Below are 27,681 nucleotides of genomic sequence, written 5' to 3'. Positions count from 1 at the left end.
TGGGGCGAAATCAGGGACCAAGACGTGTAATCATATCATTGATTCCAGCTAAGCATGTCCTTGTCAGTCCATGCTCTAAATTTATGGCTGGGAAGACCATCCTGACATTTAGATACAAGTCAGCTGTGTTCATCTGAATCATATGTTATTAATAGTTTTTCTTTTTCTGGACAGCCCAAGCTTTGTAGTGCGGATTTCTTTTTAAAATGCTACTGTGATTAATGCCCTTATTCTGTTCTTGTTATTTTTTCTTTTTCAGAAAAGTTGGACCCAGAGCAGCAGGTGAGAGCGTATCGGCCATAGTGACAGTCAGCAGCACAACGAGTCCCTCAAGGCCACTTCAGAGCCCCAGGGACAGGGGGCCCGTCTCATCCAGTGCCTTTACCCAGTGTCCGCCTCCAGCTCCAGGCCAAGCAGGGGCCAACACCCGCCCAGTGTGACCCACCAAGCATTCAGCCCTCAGCCAGGCACGGTACCCTGTCAGTCAGATGCCTCACAGAGGGGATGACCGGCTCTTTCTTCTTTTCCACTCTCTCCTCCATCTCTTCCTCCTCACTACGCACATAACATCAAGCAAGGATGACTCGACAGTCGGTGTCTCTGCCTTAAAAATCTGCAAACACTCCTCATGACCCAACTGAAAAAGAATATCTGTACAGAGAAAAAATAACTCTCATTTTCTTTTTCTATCTGTTTGCAAGAGTATTGTGATTTGCTGTACAATGAAGACGTGGAAAAATCATGTGAAACTTTCTGTGATTCAGTATCCCAAAAAGAGGCTGAGCCGTGTTTTATACCGCATCTTCTTTCTCACCAGATGAAATGTGGAAGTGAGCTCATACTGTAAGCCCCTTCAGAGCTTTTCTGGATGATTGTCCATTTTCACACACACACACACACGCAGCTTTCAGACGGTAATCCTCATTTGGGGAATGATTGTAACACCTGCGACATTTTAACTATTTTCAGAATTCATGCACTTACCAGAAAATAACTGTTTAGGTACGCTAAGTGTCAGGGCCAAAACATTTTGTCCACCCTTCCTGCCACTAAAATTGCTAGATGGCAATAATGGAACACAAAGCACACTTGAGAAATCAGTCATTCTTTGTAAACAGCCTCAAAAAAAAAGTTAAAGGAGTAGTTCTGGGAAATATTTGCTTTTTTGATAGGAGTTACAGGAGAAGATCGATGCCACTCCAATAGAGGGGCTAGGTCCCTCTGCCTCCAGTGTCCCCAGTGGGAGCTTATTTAAAAAAAAAAAAAAAAAAAGTCGATAGCAATGGAAAAATATTGTAAAATTTGAATTGTACCATGAATTGCACATACGTTTGTCGATTTTGCAGGTCAAGAAAGTCATTATTTGTTGTAGTACCATTTAGTTTTGTATGAAACCGCTTAGTTGTCTCACACAATACATCACAAACACCAGCTAGCTAGCCAGGTAACTTGCCTATGTTCCACATTCAAATGTAACATTAACTTACCTGATGTGTTTAATTCAGCAATTCCTGGTCTTCCTGGTTGAAACAATGAGCAAGACCCAATTAGTGTAGCCTTTCTAATTAAGTTTTTTTTACAGTCTTAAGCCCCGTTTCCACCAAACACTTTTAGTATGGTACCTTTGGAACCAAAAGTAACCATTCTGACATGATACCTAGGGCCGCTTAGTGTTTCCACTACAAACAGTACTCTTAAATGTGGGTGGGGTTGTTGTTACTCACTGCTCCATCCAGCACTCACTGTCACAAAGGGAAGTCCACACTTTGTTAGTGCATTTAGTCCTTCTCAAGCAAGCGTAGGGGTTTAGTAGAACCCAAAGGAATAACGCTCCACAATGGTTTTTTTCTCCAAGTAAGTATTAGAATATACACAGTTCACATAATCTGTTCGAAAATAATTTATAGATTTAAACGCTTGAAGATCCACTCATTACTAAAAGTGTATGTCATCCATGAGAGACAAGAAAAACAATGGGAATGGTCAAAGTTGTCATATTGAAATTTAAGGTGTGCTGTTGGATTTTGTTGTCAACTGATACATTGACTAACATTACAAGTAAATGTTCCACCTTTAAAGTTGGTGGCAGTGAATTAAATTATTTTTTCTCAGTCTACGGCTGCTGCAAGAGGCAGCAAAACATCCTTTCATTTTATAGTTTACTCATACATGTAAGACTTGCCACAGTATGAATGTAACATTGAGTTGCCTGATGCGTTTTATCCAGGAACCCCAGGTCTTTTTATCAGCCGGGAAGCAAAAAAACAAGCTAGACCCAACTTGTGTAGTCATTCTTTTTTTGTTTTCTGTCTTTTCAGCTAACAGTTTTACAATAAAGTTCAAAATGATCTTTTAATTGACAAACGGTACAATTCAAATGGGATCAAAAAAGTATTTGTCACTAGCCATTAACTATAGTGCATATTTTTTTTCCACTGGAAGGGAAAGGACTTTGACTAAGTGTGTAGCCTGTTAGCTTAGCTCAGCATAAGAACTAAAACCGGGGAACAGCTAGCGTGACTGTTAAAAAAGGTAAACATATTAGCCTAGCAGCACCTCTTAAGATCACTGATTATCATAACACATTTTTTATGTTTAAACTGTACCAAAAGGCAGATATTTTTACATTCAGACTTTTTCTCCTGAATTTTCCGCCTTATTTTGGTCTTTAAGCTAAGCTAAGCTAACGACAGCAGCTTCATATGTAGCGTATAGATACAAGAGTGGTATCACTTTTCTCATCTAACTCTCAGCAAGAAAGTGGAAAACCATATTTCCCATTATGTCCATCTATTCCTTAAGTAAACTGTATAGATTTACTGGGAAAGTGCTCTTCCATTTATTCAGAAAAGGAAAATAACTACTCAGTACACATACACACTCGCACACACACACACACACACACACACACACACACACACACACACACTACAGCCTTAACGTGGAAGCTGTGTGGACATTCAAATGGGTGAAAATAAGATTTTGAATAACGTCTGAATGTCAGACAGACTCAGCTCAGCAGAGGTCTCCATAGGTACGACATTCAGGTTTGGTGTTGCAGCCCTCGTGCAGTATTCTTCAACCCAAAGTCATTTTCTTCCTCTGTCATTTCTTCGTTTACGTTCAAACGTTGTGGCCTTTTATTTGAACAAAAAAAAAAAAAGTTTTCATGTTTCCACTTCGCTGGGTCATGTCCGAACTTTTCTGTTGCATTCAGAAAATCTTGTAAAGATTTTTACATAAAGAAGTCTGACGGGCTATATTACAAATGCCATGAAACCATGATTTTGTTACGAGTAATTTATTTTTGTACTTACTGAACGTTTTTATGCAATACCACTGAAACAAGTACTATTGCAAATTAAAGGCTTTATTCTCTCCTCAAAGGAGCCCTCCTCAGTCAGTCCTATCAGACTCTCTCATGTGTGATGACTCAAAGTGCTTTCAGTGTACGCCTGCATTTACCATTTGATATTCTGCCGGTAATGACGATGGTAAATGTCACTAAAACACGGGTGGCTGGAGCGGCTAGTACGATTCATACTGTATTTGTACTCCTTAAAAACTAGATCTGAGAATACTGCCTTTCATTTTTGGGTTATTTTTCTTTACTTACACCACTCAGAATCTCAGTTAGCCATGCATACAGTTGTCAGAGTTTATGCTGTGGCTACAGCTCAAGAGCAGAGCTGTTTTTTTCCTGATGGACTGCTTGAACTAAAAGGTGTGATGATCTTCTGAATGAATGCTCTGCCCCTTCTATTAGTAACCTTTTCATCCCAGCCTTTCACATCTCGGGTTTTGCACATTGATCCTGTACTTTTGTCAATCTTGTTCTCCAGAGGTGTTGATGTATTAAAGCATGTTTCTGGTTTTATCAAAATTGATGTAAAATTTCCCATGAGAAGCACAGCCACAAGGGTCCAATCATCAGTGTCCTGTATTTTTCTAATGTAAAAAAAAAATATTATCTCATCAAAGAATTTATTAATATATGTATATGTGTGAAAAGATGGATATGATATAGAATAATATGTGTATTGCCCAATCATAGTTGACCAATCTTTCAGTGTTGTGTGCAAGAGACTGTGTATAATTGTCATGACTTGTAGGGCTGGATTCGCACAGAAGTTAATTACTACTGTAACTGTGTCCCAGATACTCCGATGAGATGAGATTCACACAGAGCTAAAGACAGATCTCACTTTTGTTCCTGTTTAAATCCGGTGTGAATGACTACGATGAGGTTCACTGTGCACAGCTCCACAGGCGGGCCATTCACTTTTGTGTGCAATCGTTTGTTGCGATCCATGTGACATGTTGGGGAAAATATTAACAAGCAAAAAATACAGATTCTCTATGTGCCACAGTACTCTGAGACAAAAATGTATTATGAAATGAATAAAATTTGCAAACTTAAAGCTTTTTCTTTTGAAAGAAAATGTTTGTTGTGCACTTGCACATGCAGTAAAGCTACAAGCAAAGTAAGGAACGTATATAATCACAACATCCTGGTTTATTAATCAATATAGAATGCATTTTTATTTACAGATATCAAGGATCCTATCAACCAAGGCCTCATAACAGACACCAGAGAGAAATACAGTTAAGAGCTAGAGCAAAAGAGTATGTAACCTCAATCAAGATAAAAAATGAAGACACTCTGAGTTTGTAGATGAAGGGAGGAGGACTCGCTGTCACGGTAACCAATCCCTGTCTTCCCCATCCAGCACCTTCCCAAGGTTCTCCTTGTTTCTGAGGCTGTTGAGCAGCAGCTCTAACGTCCTGAGGGTAGGCTGCATCCCGCCGCTGCCCAGAGCCTCCACGCTGCTGTGCCTCTTCCCAAAGCGTCCGATGGGTCTCACCCCACGCCCCACGTACCAGAACGGGTCTATCTCTGGACCTGGACACCACACACAAGTGCATCAGTGGCAGGTGGAGCAAAATGTGTGTAAAATATGAACAGCTCTGTCTGAGAACATCATTCATTCACTCAAAAGGTGGCTGGAAACAACTAATATTAAAACACATAGATGATTATGATCAAAACACTACTGCCTGAAAACAATATTATTTTATAATCCTTTGGTTTAAATGAATCAATTTGTGTTCTTAAAATGCTGACCCCTAGCTCCAAGACAAATTTCTCTAAGGAGACCAATAAATGAGCTGAACTGAAAAACAAAACAGGATTCTGATTTTGATAGGAAACCTAAAAGATAGGCTGTTGCCTAAACGCACTGTTGTCTGTGAATATAAATGAAGTTCTAAACTGATTTAATGAGTTAAAATTAATTTTAAGTCAGTATAATATGTGAAAGATAAAAAAAGATTAATTTACCCTTTATTATGATACAGTAGCATTATAAGGTATAAAATAGTAAATAGTACACTATTAAAACATTTATTTCTAACCTCTAAAATCATTCAGACTATATTAATATACACATTTAAAATGAAAACACTATATAATTCCAATGAATAAAGCAATAATCAGGCTGTTTTTGCTAAGTTAGTTGTGAAAAAATAATACATTTATTTATATATCACAAGATAAAAAGTGTACCGCAAACTAGTGGATGAGGATATTTCTCATTTTTAGCAAAATAAAAAGTGTTGAGCAACTCTCTTTTAAAACAAATACCTAATACTTAAATGTATTTATTGTTACGCAGAGATTTTTCAAACTTTAGCCATTTACAACACACATTATTTCTAAAGGTAAACTCTAATAGCCTTACAATAAGTCCATATGAGAACAGAAAGTAGAAGGAGGTCACTGAACTCACCACTAACAGCCAAAAACAAAGCATAAACATACTGCACATAGGAACATGTTAAAATATACTTTACCCTCGTTCTGCCTCTGTCCCCCTTTTAGCTTCCTAAATCTCCCTAAACTACTTCAAGAAATTCTGCAGCTTACGAAACCATCACATCAAGTCTTACTTCTGTTGTCGACATTGTGAACAATGTGTAAGTCGTGCTCCACCGTGGTGCTGTGAGCACTGCTGAAGCTGGAGGAGAGGAGGAGGAGCAGCGCCAGAGCTGCAGGCAGCCAGCGGCTCGTCAGGACGCAGTGCTGGACATCAGCCGCTCTCCCAGGCAGCATGCTGTGGAGTCGCTAAAAGGCACTGGAGAGGACGGAGGGATGCTGGTCAGTAAAATATCACGCTCAAGAACACTGAAAACAAAGATTAGGGGGGAAAAAGTTGAAACTTCTATAATTAGACGTCAAAAATATCAAGTACCATCAATAAAAATTCACTTGTAAAAAGAACTGTACTACTTCTCGATCATTATAAGAGATAAAAAAATACCAATAAATAAGACTAAATCATGTGAACCTCACTGATAAGCACCAAGCACCAAGTTTAACAGGGTTTAAAACACACTATGGTGATCATTACTAACTCGTCTACCAATATAATAAGTACCCTATCCATCATAAGTGTGGCACAGCTGTAAGTCTTACAATACTGCAGTTGACACAAATTCACCTCTCACATAAAATCTCTTGTTAAATAATTGCCACATAACTTAGAGTATCTCATGTCTGTTTTAATAAAGTGAATCTGTCAGGCTGTGTAAAACAAAGGTAAAATAAAAGAATACCCGTAAACAGCAGCTTCTTACCCTGAACTTTGGTAACAGGCTGAGGTCAGTTGGCGGAGGTCTGAAGTCGTTATTGTTGAGCAGGTGTGCTCCAGCTTATATATCCATGCTGCTCATGTGGTTGTTGGATGATGAATCAAGAACGTCAGTCACACACACTGTGATCCCAGACTGCAGGATGCATCACCCCTCCTCCCTTCTCCTCCCCTCCTCCCACTCTTTAAACCCCCTCATCCCTTTTGAGAAGGAGAAACGTTCAGCTTTGGAGTTTTCCTGACGTCCGTCACGTAGCAGAGCAGTCCATCAGAGAGTCAATGACACGCGGACAACTTTAAATTAGTGAACATGGGGACACCCAACACCTCAAGTAGGTCTGTCAGACAGTGACCCGGAACTGTGGTGGGCGTTTTTGATGAGTCTTTCATCAATCACCTTGATTACAGGGGGACAAGACAGGACACAATCAGCTAGTGCAAAAAGCTCAGCACACTGTCTTGTCTTGTCTTTGAGAACTTTCTCAATAATAATTGGCTGCAGAGATTAAAAATGCAAACAGCTCACTGCACCTATTGTCATAAAAACAATAGGTGATACTGAAACACCACAGTAGAGCGGAAGTGTTGCAGGTGGAAATGTATTATTTTAAATCAGTGACAGAAGAAGCCACAATGTCAAACTGATCAGGAAGGAGTGAGAGCTTTAAATACACTCACTGGCCACTTTATTAGATACACCTGTTCAACTGCTTGTTAACACAAATAGCTAATCAATGCATTTAGGCATGTAGACATGGTCAAGACGACCTGCTGAAGCTCAAACTGAGCATCAGAATGGGGAAGAAAGGTGATTTAAGTGACTTTGAGCGTGGCATGGTTGTTGGTGCCAGACGGGCTGGTCTGAGTATTTCAGAAACTGCTGATCTACTGGGATTTTCACACATAACCATCTCTAGGGTTTACAGAGGATGATCCCTAAAAGAGAAAATATCCTGTGAGCTGCAGTTCTTTAGGTGAAAATGCCTTGTTGATGCCAGAGGTCAGAGGAGAATGGCCAGACTGGTTCAAGATGATAGAAAGGCAACAGTAAATCAAATAACCACTGGTTACAACCAAGGTCTGCAGAAGACCATCTCTGAACCAACAACACGTCCAACCTTGAAGCAGATGGGCTACAGCAGCAGAAGACCACACCAGGTGCCACTCCTGTCAGCTAACAACAGGAGACTGAGGCTACAATTCACACAGGCTCACCAAAACTGGACAATAGAAGATTGGAAAAACGTTGCCTGGTCTGATGAGATGGATTTCTGCTGCAACATTCAGATGGTAGGGTCAGAATTTGGTGTAAACAACATGAAAGCATGGATCCATCCTGCCTTGTATCAATGGTTCAGGCTGCTGGTGGTGGTGTAATGGTGTGGGGGAGATTTTCTTGGCACACTTTGGGCCCCTTAGTACCAACTGAGCATGGTTTAAACACCACAGCCTACCTGAGTATTGTTGCTGACCGTGTCCATCCCTTTATGACCACAGTGTACCCATCTTCTGATGGCTACTTCCAGCAGGATAACGCACCATGTCACAAAGCTCAAATCATCTCAAACTGGTTTCTTGAACATGACAATGAGTTCACTGTACTCCAATGGCCTCCACAGTCACCAGATCTCAATCCAATAGAGCACCTTTGGGATGTGGTGGAACGGGAGATTCTCATCATGGATGTGCAGCCGACAAATCTGCAGCAACTGTGTGATGCTATCATGTCAGTATGGACCAAAATCTCTGAGGAATGTTTCCAGCACCTTGTTGAATCTATGACACCAAGAATTAATGCATTTCCGATGGCTAAACTCTGCATTAGCAAGGTGTACCTAATAAAGTGGCTGGTGAGTGTATACTGCAGGTGCACGTGAATTCATTCTACAATTTGTCAGGCACTTGCCACTAGTGCATGTGCTGATAGTTGACCGTGATGAATCACAGATGAGAGGCCAGTGTGAGGAGAACTCACTAAAATGTATTCAGGTGTAAAGTTGCCTCAGGGCCTAAAACAGTGACACGTGTAAAGGTCACAATACTCTGTGACAGTGCTGTTCAAAATGTAACCTTAAAGAAGTATTTCACTGCTGGAAAGATGGTCCAAAAAACTAGGCTGTCTATGGAATAGAAAAATGCAAATACTCATGACATTGGTGCTATGCGACCAGAGAAAACAAAGGAAAGGGGCTGTGACTTTTGCTTTTGAAAACCGCCAACTACCAGAATGCACTGCGCCACACTGGACCAACACACATGCTAAAATAGGTTTATGAAAACATGCAAGGACAGAAATAGGCAACACAGTAACAGAATCTTTCATATTTGATCAACACTGCTTAGTTTTATCGTTTGAGCTCAGTTTTTTCTGCTTGTTTTTACAATACAGGAAACAGTATGGCGCTCGCTTCCTGTTTGCAAACTCTCGTGTTACAGGTAAACAGTGCACTCAATGTTCCTGAAGACATTTTAGGTGAGAAAAAGGCAACACATTAACTGAATCTTGGTTTGTGTTTGATCGGCACTGGGTAGTTTTACAGTTTGGACTTAGTTTTAGAGAGGTGCATCTATACTCTTTGTGTCCAAATCTGTAGTTTGCAACAGCACCAGAGCCACCAAAAATCCCAGAAACGTGTCATCTGGTAGATTTTCACTGGGAAATGAGCAAGGAGACCTGAGTGCTGATAAGATGGAGGTAAGTTTAACATATTTTATTTACATATACTACCCACAATGTTGTGACACAGACCTGGTTGAAAATCGACAAAGTATCACTTTAAGATGTGCATAACACACAGTCAGGTGTTCACTTCAGCTACATTTTTTGTAGGAATATAAAGCTAAAATGATTGGTCAATCAATTGTTCAATTGACAGAAAGGCAATAATTTTGTTAATAGTTAAGTCATTTAAGTTTTTTTTTTTCATGCAAAAATGCCAAAAATTTGCTGGTTTCAACTTTTCTGATAATATATTGAATATGTAGAGTTCAAGAATCAAAACAAGTAGTTGCAGCTCTAGGTGCCTTTTAACACTTGTACTGTGCATCTTGAAGAATTTGAAAGCAAGATATGGGATTTTAGATCACAAAATATGACTAATGTGTGATGTCAGTTTCCTTACAGTGGGTATTTTGAGTTGATGAATCATTATGACCCAGCTGAAACAAATCCTTTCCTGTGTACAATGCAATCCTCTAAAACTGTATTAAAGAATATCAGGATGATATCACCGTTCTGCGTAGTATGCGACGTGAAAAGGCGTATATGTGTGCCCATGTGCGTACACCCTTGGGCAGCACTTTGGTTCTCCTCAACACATTAGGGAAGCCATAATTGTGTCATGGACTGAGATCAGATGATATAAAGCTGGCACACAGCCCAGCCTGTGGGAGAGTATATGGCTGCAATAATGTGAAGAAAACTACCGGAGGATATGTAATCACACCACAACACCGAAGAATCCTGAGCTAATGAAGTTAATTTGATTCATAATAGGGAGCGGTTATTTGAAAACACGTTGAATGAGCTGTTGCTTCTGTTTGATGCCAAGTCACAGGCAGGTGTGAAAAGTTTGGTCATCTTTAGAGTTGAAACAAACTACATTTCGCTATGGTTATTTCTATTTCTAAACCCAATTTTAAAGGTCCAGTGTGTAGGATTTAGGGCAGTGACACTCAGCTGACAGCATGTTGGCCAAATCCGCACCATATCCTGTGGAAAAGAAGCTTTTATTTACTTTAATTTGACAGATAAGAAACAATACATTGTGTAGACAATATAGCTTCCACAAAAATAGCATTTTAATCTTGTGTGTGATTTATCCTTCGGGGATTTATACTGGCTTCATATGAGCAGAGGAAATCTCTTCTAGCTGCTAGGCTAATTTATACAATGTAAAATGCCATAGGCTTGTGCTAATAAAGTTAGCATGTTGTATTTGTTTGGAAAACGTGTTTAGTATAAGACAATTGTTTTGTCGGTGAACCTTGTAAGTTGTAATGGAGCTGAATTTTGTAACATTATCTTTGTTAAATGTTGCTGTTGTCCCTGGCTTCATATGAGTAGAGGAAAAGTCCGCTAGCTGCTAGGCTAATTTATACAATGTAAAATGCCATAGGCCTGTGCTAATAACATTAGCATGTTGTATTTGTGGGGGAAATGTGTCCAGATAAAGACAAGTGTTTCGTCTGTGAATGCTGCGAGTTATAGTGAAGCTCATTTGTGTACTTGTGTTTGAAATTGTCTCTATTAAGCCATGTTTAATGTGTGTTTAATGTGTGTTTGGGGTGCGTTTTAAATCAAATAAACTTTACAGCACTTCACAGAAATCTCGTTGCTGACAAGTGTTTTAGAGGTGTAACTGCAGAGTGACACAGACACACCACCGCACAAGTATGAATGCTCACAATGGCGTAGGCGACATACGTAGGCTGGCGTAGGGTCTGCCTCACAAGTATAAATCCCACTTAAGCCTTAAATGTCCTTAGATCCTAAAAATGCCCCTGTATAAACCTGACAAACGCAGGGCTGCTGTGACTGGCCCCTGACCTCTTGTCATTTTGCAAAAGTGGACCATGAACAAAGCAAATTTCGTATCCCTGGTTTAGGGGGATATTTTGGCAGAAACTGAATAAAATAAGAATGTTTTCTTCATTGAATAATCACCTGAAAATGAGAAACATGTTTTCGTTACCTTAAAGGGATAGTGCACCCAAAAATGAAAATTCAGCCATTATCTACTCACCCATATGCCGATGGAGGCTCAGGTGAAGTTTTAGAGTCCTCACAACACTTGCGGAGATCTGAGGGGGGAAGGGGTAGCAACAAAACGTGTGTGCGCTTGCGTGCGAGACCAGTGAAAGCACATGAACACACATGAACGCAGTGCCCATGTCTCACGGTCTCGTGTAAGTGCACACACGTGAACGTGCTGCACAGAGAGGCAGTTAGAGCTACAGGCTACAATGAGAATAAAAATAGAGTTCAAATGAAGTTTTTCCAAACAACTTTGTATGTCGGGGCTTCAGGACACGTGGCTCACTACAGACGAGCAGTATGGAGATATTTTGTGGTTTCAATTATGTGTTTTTGGACGTTTGAATCTAGGGCGCCATAAGCCTCCATTAGGTGGAGTTGTGTTGCTACCCCCTCTCCCCTTGGATCTCCATAAGTGTTGTGAGGACTCTAAAACTTCACCTGTGCCTCCCTCAGCATATGGGTGAGTAGATGATGGCTGAATTTTCATTTTTGGGTGCACTACCCCTTTAAAATGAGCTGTTTATATCAACACAGTAAGCGGTTCCTCATCTACAGAGATCACCATGTTGCAACAACATGTTTCTATAGTAGCCTAGGGTAGAACGTACAAACCAAACATGTCCAAATTAGCAGCCCCTCTGTGATGAGTAGCGCTGGAAAAATGCGTAACGTGAAACTGCTTTATTCGGTATGTTTTACCGGTATTAATCAATTGCTCTGTTTGTTCTGAAGAGGAAGAGACCTCTGAGGATAATTTGGCACCTGGTAAAAGCCTCTTGAATGTCTGGACATTAGCAGGTGCTGGGCAGGTGGGCCGTCTGCAACTTGCCAAACATCATAGAAGAAACACTGATTTGTAATGTGACGTTGCTTTATTCAGTGTTTTTACTGTTTAAATTACATGTGCCATTTGTTTTGGAGATGAAGAGACCTCTGCAGATAATTCGGCTCACTGTTAAAACCTCCTGAACAACTTCTGTTTTGCAGTCTTCACTGCCAGATTCCACTAAATCCCCCTGAATCTTACACACTGGACCTTTAATGATCCTCAAATCATCACTGCTCTAAATTCACTAAATCACCATACAGTATTTGATTAAAAAATACACCTTTTAGGTCGACACTGTCAACATTTCTCTGCTCACACTTTGTTTTTTAGTATCAGAAAACCACCTCTGACGTGTGACACCATGACATCATGGTCTCATCAGCACCTGATTGAATGGCTTCATCTCACACATGTGCTATCATGGTGCCTGTGAATGGAGGCAAAGGGGATCACCGCCCAAGTCACAGCATGAGGTGTCTGGCGCTTTCCCGCTTCATTACACTTTGTGAGTACAGTTTTCGAGGGATTGCGGCCTACAGCATGAATCTATATAAATAGCAACTGAGTAAAGGTGTTTCATCCATAAAAATCATTCATTAAAACCATAAAGTTCAAAGAGGATATTTCCGTGATACTGTGTGACACGAGAGCCCCGGGGAACGTAGTATTGATTGAGAAAACCCTGCTTGCAGAATGATTAACAGCTTGAACCGGCCAAGCTTTGTGCTCTAAATCATTCCCCTTACGTGCTACAGTATATTTTGTTAACTGCCTCACAATTCGTGACCCACAGAGTGCGTGGGCCGGGACATTCATTGACCGTGTTTGGGTGACCTTCTTTCTTAAAAGGTTTCAACTGAGATGTCAGTGGTTAGCAGGGGAATGTATTTGAAGGTATTTCCTATTTTTTATTTATTTATTTTTGTTAGAATTTTATTCAGAGCAAAAGGAATTAAGACTGCAATTTTACTAGTTCCTCAAACACAAATGCCACATAGTGCCAAACACACTTCTCAGTGGTTATATAGCAATCAGCTTAGCTACAAGTAAAATTCAAGAGCTACTGTGGTACTTTTTCATTCATTAACCTTGTATTCGGTGTATACAATAATTCAACAATAATTCAATATCCCACAAAGAATAGATCACAGATGCAGTCCAGAACATTAAAGTCAAAGAGAATTTATCAAATTCTTGTGGCCCAGTGGCCTAATGGATAAGGCATCAGCCTCCGGAGCTGGGGATTGTGGGTTCAAGTCCCACCTGGGTCGTGTGGGTCTCACTTGGATGGACAGGTGTAACCCAACTTATGAAGTCTATATAGCCTTTGCACCTTCAGAGACACTGTACAGCTGAGATGTCAGTCTGACATGTCATAGTAGGAGAAACACAGGCATAGTTAATGGCTTAATTCCATTTAGCTGCTGCAGTTTCATTGTACATGTTTGCTCACATATCATGGGACGCCTAAATAGAATAAACTAATCATAAATGTTATCGATAATGCCTGTGCTTTCCTTACTGTCAGGACTTGTGAAAACAAATAATGTGTTAATGATAAAATGCCACAGAGGACTTTATAAAGAGCAAAACAAATGAAATAGTGTGCCAGACCTTACAATCCAAAATTATAAAGTATCTCACAGTACACAACAGTCCTGTTATTCTAATACTGTACATTAAACTGCTGTTGTGAGGAAGCAGAGAGTATTCTGTTTTGTGTTGGCTGAACGTTAGTGCTACATTGTGTGCTTTCTATTTTACTAAACACGAGATACAGCAAAGAAATATTGACATATGACACACGGGTCAAAGTTCTTTTTACAATAAAAGTCATAAGATGTCAAAAACAGATTTTAGCAAAATCTGTAAGAAGAAGAGAAAGGAGGACATAAGATTATTCCTCTGCAAAATATAGTTCAAGTCTCAAAAACAGAAGCACTTATTATGCAGAATTCAGAATGTCATATTGTTTAAATAGTTATTATTTACTACTAAATTATAATTATTGACACATTAAGATGTAGCATTTGAATTGCTTTACACTGCTGGATTGTTTAATATACTACAAATATGCCATATACTAGTTGATTGAATGCTTTTGATGTAATTTTTAAAATGTTAAAACAGATTTCAGCAGAATTACTATGAACAAAAGAAGGGAGGACATGTAACGTTTTATACTGGATGCTTTGCTGCCCCTCTGTGGTAAAATATGTGCACATACACGCACATAGTGTGTATAATGCCAATTGAATTGAAACCATAGGCTTAACTCATCTGAGGAACAGCATATCTGCCTAAAATTAAAATATTAACAAAAAGTCATAAAACAAAAGGTCTGTCATGAGTAAAATGCATCATCATGAAAGTGTATCATTAGACATGGAAAGCTGCTATTTGCAGATGATGAGTGTGGCAGAAACAGATTGTAGACTGCCTTGTTAGAGTTAGCTGAGTGATGCCCGTGTTTAATAGAAATAAATCAGCCACCTTTTGAGTGTGTTCCAAACATTACCACTGTGACACAAATGCTCATGTAGGCCTAGTTTTCAAAATCTAATTTAAGATCACCTCACCATGTTTATACAGGTCCCGTTAACCATAAGAAGCATAGAATGAGCATTGTATTTAGTTGCTGACTTAATCTATTTGATTTATAACGTGGGGTTTTTTTTTTCAGGAGTTCACAGGACTCAAAATTCAAAATAAAAAACTTGGGACAAAACTGTCTTGTTCTTGTCATAAAAGGGGAACATCACCTAATTACGATTCCCAATATGTTATTTCCACAGCCTAGGAAAGTTCAATCAATATTTGTTCAGACGAACTCCTCTCTGTCAAACCAGACACCAGAGACGTTCTGAATGGGGAAATGTAATCATAAACATAAACAAGATTAACAAATTGCCATTGTAATTACAACCGGTTCTAATATTACAGTTAAGGGCAGTGCTGAATGTGGTTAGTGCAAGTGGCGTTGCTGTTGCTGGGCTGCTGTGGGTCGGTGCTGTCTCTGTTTGATAACTTTTAAATGTATTAAAAGCAGTAAACTAAAATGTAATATGAGTGTTAGGTAGGCTACATCACTGTTGACTGTTAAAGTTTTATAAAGTGTTTGTATGTCATGAAAAATGTCATAACAAAGGTCATAAAAACTAATAAAAAAATTGAAGATATAGTATAATATGTTGTCAAATAGTCATAGTGTGTGTACTTTTTCTGTATGACACTCAATCTTATGGTGGCTCCCAAAAATGTCACTAAAATGGCCATGAAAACTGTGAGTTAAAATACTCTAAAATGATCAGGTTAACCCACCTCAAGAGTTTGGTTGCAGAGGGTGTCGATTGAAAATGTCCCCCACACACATAATGTTAAATAGGTGATTATGGCGCTGGTAATTAGCAAAGGGTATCCATTTCCCTTCAGCTTAATTTAATTACTTGTTTTAGCGGTGATGTTTGTTTCGCCCCCTCATAATGAGCTCATTATTGACCTCAGATATGATCTTGTTGGTCTATATATATAAGAACAGAAATCAGAAAATGATCTTGTATTGGTCTGAAAACTTTGGTATTGGGTAACATCTTCTGAGTGAGTACTGTCTCTGCGGGGGGCTGGTCAGAACAGGGGAGGCAGATTTGTCTGTCTCAGGATTTATTGCAGGAACTGTCATTAAAGGTTACAGGGACAGGCAGCCGTGGTTTTATCTTAAAGGACTCACACCAAAGGAAGAAATGCACAGAAATCCACTCAACTTGTTACACAGAAAGTCCACACGACCTGTCTTTAGGTCATACATCAAACTAACTAGGGAGGGTCTTGTGCTCAGTATTATACTATTGGTCTGTCCAAAATGTAAAAATTAAAGGAAAGAAACCATTAAGGGATTCGTAAACTGAAAATGGGAAAAAATGAAGCTAAATTTGGACATTTTCCTGAAGCGAAAACACCATGCTATTGTGTACCACCCAGTAATACTGAATAAGCTTTTAGTCCTTTTGTGTCGTAATTTTTTTTTAAAGATGATGCAGTGAGTCCATGTCAGCAACTATAGTCCAAAATTAGCCATAGTTGTTACATGCACGCACGTCCATTGTAGATGATATGGAACCAAAGAAAGCAAAAGATCAGGGAGAGCATGGCAGAAAAGTTGGCCAGTCTGTTTTAATGAATAGCCACAGGTTACATGACTGATTTAATTTAAGTAATTAATAGATTTAGGCTGGGTTGCACCAACAAAGATTAATTAGATCAGCTCTAATCAGAGTTTTATAAAACTAAACTAAATAAAGATGGTCTTTGGCACTTGGACACCAGAGGGAGATATTTTGTGATCGAGGGACATCTGAGTGGCAGCAGGATAAATCCCCCCATGGAGTCCAGATACTGGTGGTGGTGGTGGTGGCTGATGACTCTGAGGCTGCTGACTGCTGGGCTGGATGAGGCTGATGAATCCGTAAAGACTAGGTGGTGATGGGGAGGTGGAGGGTGTCCGCTACTGCAGTAAGAGAAAGAACCATACTTAAAATGAGGGGCAGTAAGATGATAGGCTGACAGAGAAGGTGTGTCGCTGTGCTATTGGCTGACTGTGAATCAGCTGATGACTCAATTGACCTACCCAGTCAATGATGCCTAGAGATAGTGAGTGAGCATATGAGCAAGGAGTGAATGGCAGGGTGAGAAAGAAACTTACAGCCTGAGCATGAAAAGTATTGTCTTCCAACTCTCGCAAGAGCGTATACCTGGAGATTTACAGTAAAGTATTCGGGCTTCTCTCTGTCATTCCGTCCTTTTCTGACCATTTATTATTTCATTAAAATGTTATTTGTAGTTCATTTTGTGGTGCAATGTTTGTTACGATGACCCTTAATTATCATTAATGGCCGACACGAACGTCTCAGAATTATCAAAGTGCCCTGAAACCCCCTTCGGTCTGCTGAGAGATAATGATGCACATCTGTGGACACTCCTTAGCTCGTTCCAATGTGTGTTCACTAGGAAGGACTCTTCTTCTGTCTCCTTGGAAGGACTTGTCCCACCAAGGAAGGATCCTTGACTTTGAGAAACACCCCTTGTTGGTGCAATCCAGCCTTAACAATTCAAAACCAAACAAACATGACTGTCCCTTTGTACCTGAACATGTAATCAGAGTGAGGTGGGGGTCCTTGATGTGTTTGAAGGACCAAATTTTTTCCTTGGCAACACATTTTCTTTATGGAAATATAGCAGAGAACCATATCAAGCTCTAAAGGTAACACTTGAGTGGTAATCTACCTCAAGTGTCCCACCTTACCTGATTTCACCCTACTATGTGTGACGGTCTTCATGCAGCCTGTTTCCATGGTGACGCAGTGACTCGGTTACATTGAGCACAGTGATCTGCAGCCTAGCATTACAGCTCGGGGATGTTTAGCTCGTATGAACCGACCGTTATAGCGACCATGTGTCGTGCTTCTGCTCTATAGCCGGCTTATATGTTAAACACGTCACTGTATGGCAGCTCCAACATGATGACTTACCAGGTTACTGCATCGCTACCCACCGCAAGGGCTTTAGTATCAGAGGGAGGCTCAAATTGCAGCCAGCAGCGCGGCCCTGATGCGGCTACACATCCGACCTACAGGAGCTACGGGATGAGAGCAGGTGGAGGACAAGCGGCTGTCAGACAAAATGGTCACACACGGAGGAAACTGCCTGTGCTGCAGCCCCTGAGCAGTGAGTACGCGTGCTCCATGGATCTGTACATGCATCAAGATGCTGCTAGCTTAACGGGATGTCACCGCTGTTCTCTGTTGTAGAGTCCAGGGAATGGCAAACCTTGGTGAGCGGCTTCATAGTTGCAGGGTAAGACGTGTTCATTTTGACACAACAAATTGTTTACTCGTTGTCATGGTGTTTCTTTAGAGTCACACTGACCTCTGCTATGCAAAAACTATAATACACATGGGTATAATATAAAACAGCAGGCCTACAGTGTATGAAAATCAAATGACGTCATGTGAGGAAAGTGCGTGTGTTTGGTAGTTATCGCTGTAATAGCTCGGAGGCGCTGGGGCAGGCTCTTTTCAGCATTTAAATACCATTACTTCCCTGGTGCCTTGGTACTAATAAGCTTCTAAAGACCTTTCCTTCACACTGCTGACTGAAGGCGGCAGGTATCTGATCCATCTGCAGTCTCTAACTGGAGTGATTTTACACACCGTCAAGCCACAATTACGCACAGCACATCCGCTGGTTACATTATGTGCAGCCAGCACCACCAGAGTGATGCAGTGCTGGAGTGTGAGAAAGTACATTTACTCATGTAAGTAGGCCTACAATGTGCCCCAGAAAAATAAATCAATGTATTTAAAAAAGAAAACTTATTTTCAACTATGTATCATGAGCAATACAGCTGTGCAGTGTGAATGATATGTAAGGGAGACCGGGGTTGGTTGTCACACTTTCTTTCAACAGTCATTCTTGCATTAAATGAAAGCTTACCACACAGTCTAAAGACATGCAGGTTAACTGGTGACTCTAAATTGTCCGTAGATGTGAATGTGAGTGTGAATGGTTGACCTGTCCAGAGTGTACCCCGCCTCTCGCCCAATGTCAGCTGGGATAGGCTCCAGCCCCCCCACGACCCCCAACAGGACAAGTGGGTACAGAAAATGAATGAATAAATGAATGAAGATAGAAACACCAAATAAGTTTTGAAATGAATACCACCTCTATGATAGTACTCACCAGTGCCCCTTGTGTTTAAACCATGAATTTGAACCAGGTGATTGTTTGAATAATCCAGTGCCGAAAAAAAATCTAGCCTTTATTAAAGCCGTTGTTTCATAATAATTCATTATGAATATAACATTAAATCAAACATTGAGATTGGAACAGATTAATCTCCATCACAGTATGACCAGGAGCATGTGTTAAAATTGCAAACAGCCTATGTTGCCTAGATTTAACACGTCTTGACAAACATTTTAGCTATCTAAAAGCTGACTCATATCAAAGCTATTACCTATGACATTTTAATGTGTTTGACTTTTAAATGACTACAAGCTTTTAATACAAAAACAACACCAATATGAAAAATTTCTCTGACCCATAAAATTTACAAAATATCGCCTCACCTCAGTGTTTTGTGTTTGATCCACAAAACGACCAGTGCAAAATGAGCAGGATGTCAAGCCAACTGTTTGATATCAGTATCTCAACAGTGTCACAGCACCCTCCAGTGTGGCTGTAATATGCACTGTGACAACCAACCCTGGTCTCCCCTATATGCTGTGCGTACAAATATGCAAATAATGACTACTAAATCACACATGCAGCATGCAACATAAATGACTGACATGTTTCTCAGACTTTATGTTGGCTATCTGACAAATAATCTTACCCGAGGGATCAGTGGGTATCAAACTTGATAAGATATCCATGCATGTGTCATTATCCTGAATGGTATTCAACTTTTTAAAATTCGTCTGTGCTGGTATGTTGTTTCTCACTCTCTCAATCTGTGTGCAGGTCACCGAACTTAGCCAAAGATGACAGACTGGAAACAGAGAACAGCGACCCGGAGGGGGACATCTGTGGGAGACACTTTCTTTTTGATAAACAATGTAAGAGTTGTAGAACAGGAGTTGCCCTGTCATTATTACAGTTGAGAGTATACAAAAAATAAGATATACCAGTCATGTATTGATCACTTTGACTCAATACACACTGAATTTGAGTCTTGTTCCTTGATTGTAACCTAACAGCCAGCAGGTGGAGCTCTCATCATATATAATGAACTCAGGTCTCACTTCAGTGAGTGCAAGTGTAACTTTGATACTTCAGTGTTATTTTATAATGGGGATTAACAGTATTTATGAAAGAAAGAAATTTCCCGTATTTGTTTTAAAAGTCTTTAAATAGACCTTTAGAAAATTATTGTCTTCAGATCAGATGTCAGTTCTGAAGGCGTGTATCTGATCTTTCTTTAGGTGCAAGGTTAGAGAGGACCAGGACTGTGATTCCCCCGCTGCCAAGAGACTACCATGTGCACAGACCTGGCAACCTGCATCCCTTCAGCCTCTCCAAGGAGCTTTCCCACAGCCACGCAAGGCGGCCTTTCAACCTGAGGTAACCACTGGATTAATGTCATTCAGTGCAGTAGCTGAAGCTCTGCCTCTTCACAGTGTATTTCTGGAGACAGCTGCACAGATTGCAGTAATTATACTGAGTTATAAGAATTACAAGAACATCAGCTGAGGAAAAAAAGCAGCCAGATACAATTAATATTTTGACACGCATGATTTGTCTGTCACAAACAGACAAGGTTTTAAGCTGGTTCTTTTTCATGTTTAATATTCTAGTGACGCGGGACAAATGATTAAAGCTAAAATTGAATTGCTATTAGTTTGGAAAATGATGAGATCATAATCATTTATTACTATTAGTCCTCCGTTTGTGGGAACAGTTTAGTTTTATGGCACGCTGCCTTCCCTTTCATACAGTATGTAACAACCTTAATATAATTTGGGAGAACATACAGAGGCCTGCAACAGTTTGGGCACCCCTGGTCAAAATTTCATTTACTGTGAATAGTCAAGTGAGAAGAAAATGATCTGACCTCCAAGAGACATGAAGTTAAAGATGGAACATTTCAACATTTTAAGCAAGATTCCTACATTATTTTTGTTTTGTATCATTTTAGAGTGGAAAAAAAGGAAAGTGGCGTCATGCAAAAGTTTGGGCACACCAAGACATTTGAGCTCTCAGACAACTTTTAACAGCTTTTAACAGGCTATCAGTTCATATTTAGCTTGGTAGGGCTCTAGCTTGTTCACAGTCATTGTTTGGAAAGGCCAGGTGAAGCTTTATAAATATTCTGACTCCTGAAACCTTGTCCCAACAACCAGCACCCATGGGCTCCTCTAAACAGCTGCCTAGCACTCTGAAAACTAAAATAACCGATGCCCACAAAGCAGGAGAAGACTATAAGAAGATAGCAAAGTGTTTTCAGGTAGCTGTTTCCTCAGTTCATAAAGTAATTAAGAAATGACAGTTAGCAGAAACTGTGGAGGTCAAGTTGAGGTCATTCTGAGAGAGCTGCTCGTAGGATTGTTAGAAAGGCAAATCAGAACCTCCGTTTGAATGCAAAAGACCTGCAGGAAGTTTTATCAGACAAGTATGACCGTCATGGAAGAGTCACAAGAAGAAACCCTTTCCTGTGTCCTGACCACAAAATTCTGCATCAGAAGTTTGCAAAGGAACATCTGAACAAGCCTGATGCTTTTTGCTTTTTTGATGTTAAAATAGAACTTTTGGGACACAATGAGCAAAGGTATGTTTGGAGAAAAAAGGAACACCTGTCCAACTGTTAAATACCAGGGTGGGTCAATCATGCTTTGGGCTTGTGCTGCAGCCAGTGGCACAGGGAACATTTCACAGGTAGAGGGAAGAATAGATTCAGTTACATTCCAGCAAATTCTGGAGGCAAACATCACATCATCTGTAAAAAAGCTGAAGATGAAGAGAGGATGGCTTCTACAACATGACAATGATCCTAAACACACCTTGAAATCCACAATGGACTACCTCAAGAGGAGCAAGCTGAAGGTTTTGCCCTCACAGTCCCCCGACCTAAACATCATTACAAATCTGTGGATAGACCTCTCAAGAGCATGAAAATAGCCGAAGAATCTCACAGAGCTAGAAGCCTTTTGCAGAAAGACTCTTAGCTGGATACATTACTCATTTAGAGGCTGTGATACTTGTCAAAGGGGGGGTGCTACAAATTACTGACCATGCAGGGTGCCCAAACGTTTGCTTCAGGCCCTTTCCTTTTTTGTTTCTTTGAAACTGTAAAAGTTTTCTTGCTTGAAATATTGACGAAATGTGTCATGTTTACCTTCATGCCTTTTGGAGATCAGTTCGTCTTCTACTTACTTAACTACTCACAATAAACGGAATTTTGACCACTGTCCAAATTTGGTTTTTCAAATGAATGAAGTAGGTTTTCTTAAAGCAAAATATAAATGAAATTTAACTTATTCTCAACTAATCCAAAACCAAATACAAAGGATTCATGTAGCCATATGTGCAGCCCTTCATTTCATATGTTCATAATCTCCTCAATTCTGTCTTCCAGCTACCCTGAGAGATATGAAGTGAACACATCTCCAGCCATCCTCTTCCCCTCCTCTTTAGTCCTCAATGGCAGAAACACGTTCTCAGTCGAGAGCTGCAAGCTCAGCAGGTATTTTTGCCCTTATAAACTAAATCAGACCAAGCCAATCAATACTTTCCTCAATTGTTTCTCACACCTTTGCCTCCCCTGCTTTCCCTCTCCTCCGCAGGCCCAAGGTGAATTATCCAACCTCCAACCTACTGACTGTTAAAGACAATCAAAAGAGTGAGTTGTTTTGATGCTTTCTGGGAAGTGTTTGTTGTGGTCTTGATACGTCAGGTCAGAACGCCCCTGACTGCGTGCCGAGGGGAATGCAACCTTCAACCTGCACATGGTGTTGATTTATTGGCAGCAAACATGTCAGTTTTATGGATTTTCCTTCTTCAAACAAAAGGCACGGATCCCACGCCTCATTATTGTCAGTTCCAGGATGCCTTGTTGTTTGTGGGTCATGACAAAGTGGGACAAGGGGTCACATGGAGAGACATGTTTACTGTTGTCAGATGGAGTGTTTATTCCCGTGTTAAAGTCTAAGCACTGTTCTCTTTTATTTTACTTTTATATTTTGATTTACTCCAGTATACTGAAAAACACCAATTATATTTTTATGAAGCACTAAATCCAGGGGAATGGCCTTGTGTAGCGCTTTTCTAGTCTTACGATCACTCAAAGCACTTTAACACCACATGTCACATTCACCCAGTCACACACTGGTGGTCGAGGCTACCATATGTGGTGTCACCTGCTACTCAGTAACCATTCACTTGCACTCACACACCAGTATAACAGCCATTGTGTTCGGTATCTTGCTCAAGGATACTTTGGCATACAGGCTGGAGGAGCTGGATATCGAACCGCCAATTTTCCGATCAGTGGACGTCTAGCTCTACCGCTGAGCCACAGCCAGACTAACTGATATAACCCTGTAACTCAACATCTTGAAAGTGCCCCTCATATTGTACTTTTTTTCAGTGAATATATTGTTTTATATAGATTTCGTCCTAATTTTCCATCTTCCCTTCTTTCCATTCATCTTTCTGTGTCTCTTTCCCTCTGTCTTGCTCACCTCTCTATACAAAGACCAGTCCTATCCGGACCCCGTGGTCGGAGCCTCGCGTTCCTTCATCCACAGGATATCCGAGCTGTCCTCCTTGGAGGGTGAGACGGTGAGACAAGAAAAGCTCAAGAAAATGAAGAAACCCAAAAAACCACCATCCTGACAATCAACATCTTCCCAGTCACACTGGTCAAGGATCAAAACCCTCGAGTCCGTGCCAACGACCGATGAACTAAACAAAACATTAAAGGCGCCATTTTCCTTTCAGTGGCTTGTTCTGACTGCTTGTTTGTCCTCAGTGGTATTAGTTTCCAGCTTAACATGGCTGGTCTTCACATTTTGGGATTCCTGACCTGAGCTCCTCTCTATTAGTGATTACATGTGGTATTTACTGTGGTAAATTGCAGCGTTTGCTCCAACAATAAATGCTGATGATGAATATTAGACTAAATATCTTCTATTCTGACTCACAGCTGTCAGTAGTTTCCCACTCAACATCTGCATGAAAGATATTTATTTAACCCCTCTAATGGCTTGTAATGGCTGTTATGTAATGCTGCCATATTTCTTGCTGTATCATGGATATGTTGCAGAAGCTGTCAAGCTTTGATCTCATTACAACAGTGTTTCAAACATTGCTGTTTAAGTGGAATATCTATGTACATATTAAATAGTTTAGCAAAACCATTATTGTGCCTTGTTAAACGTCTTCCTGAAATTAAAATAAATTTATTTTTGTTATTGTTATGCCTTTTGTTAAGAGCTTTTTCCCTTTAATGAGTCATGATTTTTGTTGTCTAGCTTCTAGAAGGCTAATAAAGGGAGCTTCCCCCTCCATTTGGCACATACAGCACATATTGACCAGCGTAATGAGAATGCCTAAAAGATTACATGAAACATTATCTGCATTCCATATCTACAAAACAGATAGAAAACTGTGCCTCCAGACCCCAGAATGTGGTACTTTCCCACATAATGCATTGTTTTGTTGCCGTATGGAGGGCAGCTCATGTCTCTGAATAGTCTTGTTCATTGTATTTGACAAAGACAGCAGTCACAGTCTTTTTGTTTAGAGAGAAGTGGGGACTTAGTTATTATCTGACAATGTAGCAGCTGGAGTCATCGTTAGTGCTTGTTTGCAATGTGTAATAATTCAATTAGCACAATGAGTGGCCCTGTTATTTAAACTATGTTTCATGAAACAACTTGTATCCCTGTTGTCACAGTGTGAATAACTAAAGCAGACCTGTTGCCATCTGTGTATTACTGATGATAATTGGCACAAGGTATGAAGCCAGATGGAACAGCTGCAGCAAGCACAGCCTCAGACATGAGCCTGAAGCCATTTTGTTCAACTGATATATTGCACAAACATCCTGAAGTTTAATTTAATAACTTTTAGTAAGGGAGCGTCTAATAATTTGTGAATATTGTAGCATAATTTAGATGTACCAGGTGGAAATGAAGCACAAGAGAATAAATTGACCGAATGAGTGAATATAACCCAATGTAAGATTTATTAGAAAAAGTAGGATCAGTATTGCATAAGACATAATAATGACATAAGAAATGTCATAGTAAAGTATGCCATAAAAAACGCCATAGTACAGTATGTAGTTGTATAGTATGCCATAAGACACATTTAACAAATTGTGGTAGTATAGCATACCATGAAAAAAATGTCATAAAAATGTCATAATGTAGTACTGCAATCGCGAAATGCGATGGTGTAGTGTGTAATAAAAACTGTCACAGTATACTATGGCATAAAAATGTCATCACGTATTCCATTAAAAATGACGTAGTATTGTATGCCCTAACATTTTCAGAAAAATGTCATAGTATGGTATTGCAATAAAAGCATTTTAGTGTTGTCTGTTATAAAATGTCAAAAAAATTGTCATTGTGTGGTATGCAATAAAAAAAAAAAACATTTAAATCATTGTCCTAGCATTGCTACAATAAAAAAGTCAAAGTATAGTATGACATTAAAAACTATTATGGTACAGTATTACATAAAAATTTCATAGTATGACGTGCCATAAAAAAAATTGAGAAAAATGTCACAGTATATTATGTTGTAAAAAAAACCTGTCAATATTAGATATTCCAAAAAGACATTTCATAGTACAAACACTGAAAAAACTGTCATAGTATAATATGTAATAAAACAACGACATTAAAGAATACAATATCAAACCATATCATATAATACTGTCAAAAAAAATTTGTCAGAAAAATTGTCATAGTTTAGTATGTAAAAAAATCAGTATAGTATGTAAAATATATCATAGAATAGCATGTCAAAAAAATAGTATAATTTGTTAAAAAATAAAATTTGTGAGAAAAATCTTGACATAATGTAGTATGTCAAAAAAACATCATAGTACAGTATGTCACAAAATATCACAATATAGTATGTTAAAAAATATCATAGAATAGCGTGTCAAACAACCACCATAGTATAGTATATAAAAAATATAGTATATTTTGTCAAAAAAAGAACTTTGTCAGAAAAATCATCATAGCATAGTACATATAAAAATTCAGTATAGTATGTCAAAAAAATCATCATAGTATAGTATGTCAAAAAAATATAATAGTAAACTATGTCTAAAAAATCATCATAGTACACTATGTCAAAAAATATCATAGCAAAGAACGTTAAAAAATGTCATAGTATCAATTTCAATCAATTTCAATCAATTTTATTTATAAAGCCCAATATCACAAATCACAATTTGCCTCACAGGGCTTTACAGCATACGACATCCCTCTGTCCTTATGACCCTTGCAGCGGATAAGGAAAAACTCCCCAAAAACCCTTTAACGGGGGAAAAAAACGGTAGAAACCTCAGGAAGAGCAACTGAGGAGGGATCCCTCTTCCAGGACGGACAGACGTGTAATAGATGTCGTACAGAACAGATCAGCATGATAAATTAACAGTAATCCACATGACACAATGAGGCACAGAGAGAGAGAGAGAGAGAGAGAGAGAGAGAGATGCAGGTAATGACAGTAGCTTACAACAACATTGTTGAAAGTAATAATATTACAGTTATAGTTCTGGCTACTGTGGTACAATATGTTGAAAGTATGTATTAATATCTGGCAGTATACATGTGTGACAATAGTCGTGTATAATAACAGTAGAAGTATGACTAATGACTAATGATGGCAGCAGCAGCAGGAGGCATCTGGCAGGACCACGGCAGCAGCACAACCACACACGTCACGCTGTCCAGGCACCGCTGCGATATGAGTTAATCTGAGAGACAGTGGAGCACAAAGGCTCCGGAGAAGAAGCCGAGTTAGTGACATCCAGAATGGCCGCGTTAGCAAGATGCAGTAATAGAATACGAGAGAGAGAGAGAGAGAGAAGGAGAGAAGGTGCCCGGTGTATTATAGGGGGGTCCTCCGGCAGACTAGGCCTAAGTCAGCCTAACTAGGGGCTGGTACAGGGCAAGCCTGAGCCAGCCCTAACTATAAGCTTTATCAAAGAGGAAAGTCTTAAGTCTAGTCTTAAATGTGGAGACGGTGTCTGCCTCCCGGACCGTAACAGGAAGATGATTCCACAGGAGAGGAGCCTGATAGCTGAAGGCTCTGGCTCCTGATCTACTTTTGGAGACTTTAGGGACCACTTTTAGGTGTTCTCAGAGCGCAGTGTTCTGGTGGGATAATATGACACTATGAGCTCTCTAAGATATGACGGAGCTTGACCATTTAGAGCTTTATAAGTTAACAGCAGGATTTTAAATTCAAGAACATGAACAATAACTTCAGTTTTGTCTGAATTTAACATTAGGAAATTGGTGCTCATCCAAGTTTAGTATAGGTAGTATAGGATTTCAAAAAAAATTGTCATAGTATAGCATGTCAAAAAAATGTCAGTATAATATATCAAAAATGTCATAGCATAGCATGTCAAAAAAAAAAATCATCATGGTATAGTATGTCAAAAAAAATCATAGTATAGTATGACCAAAAAAATCATAGCATAGTATGTCAAAAAAATCACCATAGTAGAGTGTGTCAAAAAAAACCGTATCATAGTATAGTATGTCAAAAAAATCAGCATAGTATAGTATGTCAAAAAAATCACCATAGTAGAGTGTGTCAAAAAAAACATATTATAGTATAGTATGTCAAAAAAATCAGCATAGTATAGTATGTCAAAAAAATCATCATAGTAGAGTGTGTCAAAAAATCATAACAGT

General features: G+C 39.5%; 3 protein-coding genes and 1 non-coding gene across 8 annotated transcripts in view; 3 read left to right on the top strand and 1 right to left on the bottom strand.

The window, feature by feature from the left end:
- Window positions 1-4,374, top strand: part of myripb (myosin VIIA and Rab interacting protein b) — a 181,050-nt gene extending 176,676 nt beyond the window's left edge. For all 4 annotated transcript variants that reach the window (XM_049564768.1, XM_049564767.1, XM_049564766.1 and 1 more), the window contains one exon: window positions 260-4,374. In XM_049564768.1, coding sequence (XP_049420725.1) covers window positions 260-303 — 44 coding nt within the window. In that variant the 3' untranslated portion in view covers window positions 304-4,374. The remainder of the gene's footprint in view (window positions 1-259) is intronic.
- Window positions 4,375-4,697: 323 nt separating this feature from the next.
- On the bottom strand, window positions 4,698-6,672 carry prlh2 (prolactin releasing hormone 2). The gene is made up of 3 exons (XM_049565188.1): window positions 6,637-6,672; window positions 5,950-6,134; window positions 4,698-4,903 (listed from the first exon to the last, which is right to left on the bottom strand). The coding sequence occupies exons 2-3, from the start codon at window positions 6,110-6,112 to the stop codon at window positions 4,698-4,700; spliced, it is 369 nt and encodes a 122-aa protein (XP_049421145.1). The 5' UTR covers window positions 6,113-6,134; window positions 6,637-6,672.
- Window positions 6,673-13,436: 6,764 nt separating this feature from the next.
- Window positions 13,437-13,509, top strand: trnar-ccg (transfer RNA arginine (anticodon CCG)). The gene has a single exon. It is a non-coding gene; the product is annotated as a tRNA-Arg (tRNA).
- A 4,082-nt stretch (window positions 13,510-17,591) lies between these two features.
- si:ch211-171b20.3 (uncharacterized) lies at window positions 17,592-24,210 on the top strand. Of its 2 annotated transcripts, XM_049565075.1 has the most exons (7): window positions 17,592-17,959; window positions 18,043-18,088; window positions 19,757-19,851; window positions 20,218-20,356; window positions 22,368-22,475; window positions 22,576-22,631; window positions 23,487-24,210. In XM_049565075.1, the coding sequence occupies exons 1-7, from the start codon at window positions 17,719-17,721 to the stop codon at window positions 23,624-23,626; spliced, it is 825 nt and encodes a 274-aa protein (XP_049421032.1). In that variant the 5' UTR covers window positions 17,592-17,718; the 3' UTR covers window positions 23,627-24,210. The 2 variants fall into 2 exon arrangements, with proteins under 2 accessions (XP_049421032.1, XP_049421033.1); XM_049565076.1 differs by lacking the exons at window positions 17,592-17,959; window positions 18,043-18,088 and adding an exon at window positions 19,402-19,518.
- Window positions 24,211-27,681: the final 3,471 nt, after the last annotated feature.

The sequence above is a fragment of the Epinephelus fuscoguttatus genome, linkage group LG21 (assembly GCF_011397635.1).
Source record: "Epinephelus fuscoguttatus linkage group LG21, E.fuscoguttatus.final_Chr_v1".
NCBI classification, from domain to species: domain Eukaryota; kingdom Metazoa; phylum Chordata; class Actinopteri; order Perciformes; family Serranidae; genus Epinephelus; species Epinephelus fuscoguttatus.
The sequence above is the reverse complement of the archived record's forward strand: the minus strand, read 5'-3'. Positions and strand labels throughout refer to the sequence as shown.